This window comes from Mobula birostris, chromosome 2 (assembly GCF_030028105.1).
Source record: "Mobula birostris isolate sMobBir1 chromosome 2, sMobBir1.hap1, whole genome shotgun sequence".
NCBI lineage: Eukaryota > Metazoa > Chordata > Chondrichthyes > Myliobatiformes > Myliobatidae > Mobula > Mobula birostris.
Genome location: NC_092371.1, coordinates 238,311,035 through 238,317,404, shown reverse-complemented (window position 1 = coordinate 238,317,404; position 6,370 = coordinate 238,311,035). Strand labels below are relative to the sequence as shown.

Genomic DNA, 6,370 nt, shown 5'->3' with positions numbered 1-6,370 from the left:
ATAGGCTGTAGGGCCTATCTTTTGTGTTACAGTGCTCTATGGCAACTTGCGTGAGAAGGAAAAATAATAAGCCAATTCCAAAGAGTACCTGTTATTAAGAGAAAGGGATTGATAATTTCTTGGTTTTAATCGATTGACCGGATGAAACATTCTGCGTACCATACCACTCTGGAGAACAGAACTGGTCTTGGGTAAATTTTTTTTCATTTTTCAGTGCTTTTTGAAATAAAAAGAACAATTGTTCATTGCTTATTTCTCTACACCAGGCCCAGTTATATAATAAACTGGCAAAATCAGTAAAAATCAGGAGGAGCTCTGAAGAATTACACATTTATTTATTTATTTATTGAGCCGGCGCAGAATAGGCCCTTCGAGCCACACCGCCAGCAATCCTCTGATTCAACCCTAGACTAATCACAGGATCATCTGCAATGACCAATTAACGTACCTGACCAATTCACCAACTCAGTTGATCTGTGCGTAGTTGTGTTCTGCGCTTGTCGGTGATCTTGAAGCAAACGCCATCGGCCACTCAGATCCATCTTTCACAGTGTGTGACAAAATGGCCCCAATGCCATAGCAGGATGCATCACACACCGGTCTGACGGGCAGGGATGCGTCATCATGCGTGAGCAGTTCATCAGACGTTGTTAGTCTCTTTGTTTCCTTGAGTGCTTTTTCACATCTTGCTGGCCGTTCCCACTTTGCTCCTGTCTGTAACAGTGTGTTCAATGGATGCAGAACTGTACCAATGTTTCGGAGAAACCAGAGGTAGTAGTTTACAAGGCCAGATTTGAACTGGATGAAAAGCAACACCAAGCGTGTCCAGTGCCTTACGCACTACGTCCTAAAGTGGATGCTGAACTTCAGAGCTTGGAGGTGTCTGGAGTTCTCTCCAAGGTTGAATGGAGTGATTGGACCATGTCCATTGTCCTGGGATCGAGAAAGGGAAGGCTACATACGTGGGGATAAGTTCGCACATGTGGGGATTACAAAGTGAGTATCAACCTGGTGCTGCGTGCTGCGTACTGCGAGCCCCCTGCCATGAGTATAAGACATTTTTGCATCTTTGGCAGGCAGGGAGAGGTTTTCAAAGATTGACTAAGTGCATCCCATACTTGTTGCCAATTTGCTGTGTCTGTGCCCAACTACATATCGACTAAATAAAAACATGCATGCGAGAGATGGCTTTAACTGGTGTATTCACATTGCAGCGAGAGAGAGAGAGAGAACAATGCACATGTGTAGATAACAGTGCATTTGCAGACTACAGATCAATACATAGTGCAAGCGGGCGGGGGGGGGGGTCGGGGGGGTCGTCGCTCTAAAAAAAATAGATCCATACATTACAATGGTCTGTTTTCATGTACACATGATAAGAATCTGAGTCTGAATTTACAAGACAACCACACAGTCAGTGGTTTTTATGAATGGAAAGTTGTTTGGAAGTCATTTGCTTAAGTTCTTTGAGCTTGTAGAATGGATATAGGGAAACAATGGATGAATATTTCAATTTTCTGAAGGCACTTTTTTCTCCTAAAAAGTCATGAGTTTTTGCTGTTCTTAATCCTGGGGATCTGAAGATTAGGTCTCTGAACAGTGGCTCACGGATTAAGGGCAGAGTGGTGGAAATGGGTATTCAGGGCGGGAAAGCAGCATTCATTATCAAAGACCCTCAATATGCAGGCCACACTCACTTCCTGCTACGGCCATCAGGCAGGAGGTACAGAAGGCTTAGCCCCGTAAATAAATGAATGTGAATCGGGGAAAACTGCTTCGATTGAACTAGCTGCGCCTTTTATCTCCCGCGTAAATTCATGTTCCACTGACCAAATTGCAAGCTTGACTTTGCTCAAATCCTAGGTCCGTGCGTAACTCGGACTTAGTGATACATGAAATCCAGGGAAAGGCTTCAGCTGCTGAAGCACTGTCCATTACAAATCATTATTCACATTTATGAGACGTTCCAACATAAAAGTTACAACATACAACATAAAACTACAGAGAGTTGATTCAGACAACAGTGGTGCTTATGCCGCGTAGGAACTCACTCCTATAGTTTGTTATAAAATCTTGTCGGCAGGAGCTTGTCATCGTTCTTTCTCATATTTCGCAAGCTTCTGTTAACAATTTACCATGGCTGTCTAGACAATAACCTCGCCCTAGTCATGCTAGGAGCCACACTCACGTCCCCATCTACATCAACGGAGCTGTTGTGGGGTGTATATCAAGCTTCAAATTCCTTGGTTGTCCACATTTCCGAGGATCTCACCTGGTCCCTGAACTCCTCCGTCCTGATCAAAAAGGCTCAACAGCGCCTTTATTTCCTGCGGAGCATGAAGAAAGCTCACCTCTGTCCTAGGATACTGACAGACTTTTACCGCTGTACCATTGAGAGCATACTCACCAACTGCATCTCAGTGTGGTATGGCAATTGTCCCGTATCGGACCGGAAAAGCACTCCAGCGTGTGGTGAAAAATGCCCAGCGGATTATCAGCACCCAATTGCCCACCATTGACAACATCTACCATATACGCTGCCTGGGCAGGGCGGAAAGCATTAACAAGAATGCATTTCACCCTAACCGTGGACTTTTTACACTCCTCCCATCCGGTAGGCACTACAGGAGCCTCCGCTCCCGCACCAGCAGGCACAGGAAGAGCTTCTTCCCTGAGGCTGTGACCCTGCTGAACCTCACATCACAGCGCTAAGCAGTATTGCACCCATATTGTACTGTCTCAGTACTTTTATATTTGTGTGCTGTAGCACTTTTTTTATTCACAGTTATTTTGTAAATATCACTATTCTTTGCATTTCTGGTCAGATGCTAACTGCATTTCATTGGCTTTGTATCTGTATTCGGCACTATGACAATAAAGTTGAATCTAATCTAATCTAATTAGAGACCATGACTTTTGAGGACAGGTTGAATGAATTCGAGCTTTATACATTGGTGCAAAGGAGAATGAGAGGACTCTTGATAAGGGAGTACAATATGATAAAAGGTATCGATTGAGTGGACAGCTAAAGACGTTTCCACAGGGTAGAGGTGGCTAATATGAGGGGGCATAATTTTACGATGATTGGAAGAAAGTATAGGGCATAGAGATATTTTACATAGAGAGTGGGGAGTGCATGGACTGCACTACCAGGGATGGTGGTAGTTACACTGGGGACACTTAAGGAGCTCTTGGATAGTTCAAGTTCAAATTCACGTTCCAGTTTATTGTCATCTGACTGCACATATGAACGAAACAACTTTCCTCTAGTCCACATTGCACCCACGCAACATACATCAAAAGCAGCACATAAAAACAAAATATTACCATAAGTAAGTTAAACAAATATAACTCAGAATGCACGGAGATAGAAAAATGGACAGCAATGTAGGAGGGAAGGGCTAGATTGGTCGTAGATTAAAATGTCAGCACAGTATTGCTGGCTGAAGGGCCTGTACCGTGCTGTAGCACTGTGTGTTCTATATTCGAACTACTCCTGGCACTGCAACTACATGTCATCAGCCTCAGGACTTCCCTGTGTGTAGTTAGTGTAGCAGACTTACAGCACCAGAGATCACTGACCGGGGCTCAGTTCCCACCACCGAGGAGTTTGTATGCTCTCCCTGTGATCACCAGGGTTTCCTTCGGGAGCTACAGCTCCCTCCCACATTCCGAAGGCGTATGGATTCGTGTTATGGGCGTGCTATCGTGGTCCCAGAAGCATGGCGACACTCGCGAGCCGCCCAGCCCAGCACAGTCTGCGCTGATTTGATTTGATGTAAACAACAGATTTCACTCAATGTGTCAATGTACATGTGACAAATACAGCTAATCCTTCATCAAGATTTGAAACTTCTTTTTTTAGGAGTGTTAGATTGATGGAAAATGATACTGGATTCACATTCTCATTGGCATATTGTAACTCGTCCTTATTTCTTTTCACAGGAATCAGAGGTCAGCCGGGCTTGCCTGGACTAAGAGGTCCACCAGGGCCAAGAGGTACAATGAATAGAGGTACCCGAGGTATGCCTGGATCAGGTGGTCACCCGGGACTACCGGGGGTGTCCTGTGTGGGAAGGCCAGGAATACCAGGAAGTCCAGGAGCAAAAGGTGAAGGAGGACTCTGTGGAGAAATGGGTGACATAGGACCTCTGGGATTACAAGGAGAAGAAGGTGAACAGGGACCGCTCGGCGCTCCTGGCATGAACGCAATCCCACAAGGTGGCAGATCAGGTTCCCAAGGGCCACCAGGATCTCCAGGACCCAAAGGCAAAAGCGGAGTCAGCGGAGAACCAGGGCAGCCGGGTTCTCATGGAGAAAAAGGGAACATCGGGATTGGCCTTCCGGGAAGAAAGGGAGAGAAGGGTTACCCAGGGCCACAGGGGATTTCAGGACCTCGTGGAGAAGGAGTTGAAGGGACGCCAGGTGTCCCTGGCACTGTTGGGACTGTGGGAGAGAAAGGTGATGTGGGAAACTCTGGTGAACCCGGTATCCCCGGGCTGCCTGGTGAAAGAGGAGTACGAGGTCCTCCAGGGATCTCAGTATCAATAGCAGGAGTAAATGGAAAACAAGCATTTGCTGGGCTTCCTGGGATAAAAGGTCCTCCTGGTCCAAAGGGTGTCAGGGGTAAACCTGGGTCACCAGCACTTGGAGGACCAGGGTTACTGGGTATCAAGGGTGATCCTGGCCCTTGGGGCTTGAACGGTAATCCTGGCGAGAAAGGGGATCCAGGAGTAGATGGACAATTTGGTATTGCAGGGCCCAGAGGAGCTCCAGGGCTCATAGGTCCAGTGGGAGAGCAGGGACTTCCAGGCCCAACCGGCTATCCTGGGCCTTTGGGAGATCCTGGGGAAATCGGGCTGCAGGGGCTCCCTGGGTTACTGGGTGAGGAAGGACCATCAGGATATCCTGGGATAGCAGGAAGTCGAGGAGAAGAAGGTACCCGAGGCCCACAGGGACAACGAGGACCACCTGGTCCACAAGGCGATAAAGGATCCATTGGTATTCTTGGCGAGTTAGGAATAAAAGGCCTTCCTGGTTTTCGAGGGCCTAAAGGTCAACAAGGTGCTCGAGGATCGGAGGGACCTCATGGAAATATTGGTGGTCGGGGTGTATTTGGGCCTGGAGGTCTTCCAGGGCTAAAAGGATTGCGAGGGGACGCAGGACCACCTGGGCTTTCAGGCCAACCCAACCTTTCCCAGTTTGGAATTCTGCTGGAGGAAGCAAATGGTAGTGTGGAAATATGGGGATCACCAGGACCTCAAGGCCCTCAAGGCCCCTCTGGCCCACCAGGACCACCGGGTCCACCAGGGCCAGCTGGAGAAACAAATATATTGTCCAACACTGACCCTAATTTGCAGCGGATCTCAGGAGCGTGTAGTACTGGTCAAGGCTTTAAAGCCACTCTCTCTACCCCGTACCCAAGAGCAGGATCACCCATAGCTTTTGACAGAATACAATACAACCAAGCCAATACCTATGATCCAGAGACAGGAATTTTTACATGTCAAATACCTGGCATCTACTATTTCTCCTATCACATCCATGTCAGAGACAGAAGTGTTCAAATTGGATTATATAAAAATGGCAAACCAATCCTGTACACATATGATGATTACAAAGGCAGAAAGATTGACCATGCCTCAGGGAGTGTGGTACTCGAGCTTCAAGAAGTCGATAAAATATATTTACAATTGCCTTTAGAAAAGTTTGATGGTTTGTATTCTTCCAGTTTAATGCAGTCGTCCTTCTCAGGATTTCTGATTCACTGAACCAACCCAATGTAATAGGTAGAGTTATATTCCTTATATTCTGTCTGGGTAGCCTCCAGCCTGAGGCTATGAACATTGATTTTTTTGAACTTCTGGTAATTGCCCCCACCCCCTTCACCATTCCCCATCCCTGTTTCCCTCTCTCAACTTCTCTCCTTACCTGCTCATCAACTCCCTCTGGTGTTCCTCCCCCTTCCCTTTCTTCCATGGTCTTTTATCCTCTCCTATCAGAATCCCCCTTTTCTAGCCCTTTATCTCCTTCACCAATCAACCACCTCTCTTTACTTCACCCCACCTCCTGTCTCATCAATCCCCTACCTCCATCTTCTTCCTCTGACTTCTCTTTCTTTCTAGCCCTGATGAAGCATCTCAGCCAAAAGCATCGACTGTTTACTCTTTTCCAGAGATGCTGCCTGGCCTGCTGAGTTCCTCCAGCATTTTGTGAGTTGTGAGTTGATAATCACAGCTGTATTGCAATCTTAACAAAGGAATCGCATTCTCTTTCATTATAAATATGGAAAAGGCTTTTACTATTTCTAACACCATCATGTGAAGCTGCTTTTGTCCTGAATTGTTGCTGTTGTTCTTCTTAAGCCCAT

General features: G+C 46.7%; 1 protein-coding gene across 1 annotated transcript; it reads left to right on the top strand.

Moving 5' to 3' along the window:
* Nucleotides 1-946: 946 nt before the first annotated feature.
* On the top strand, nucleotides 947-5,771 carry LOC140194142 (uncharacterized). The gene is made up of 2 exons (XM_072251619.1): nucleotides 947-996; nucleotides 3,946-5,771. The coding sequence occupies exons 1-2, from the start codon at nucleotides 981-983 to the stop codon at nucleotides 5,769-5,771; spliced, it is 1,842 nt and encodes a 613-aa protein (XP_072107720.1). The 5' UTR covers nucleotides 947-980.
* The last annotated feature ends 599 nt before the right edge of the window (nucleotides 5,772-6,370 follow it).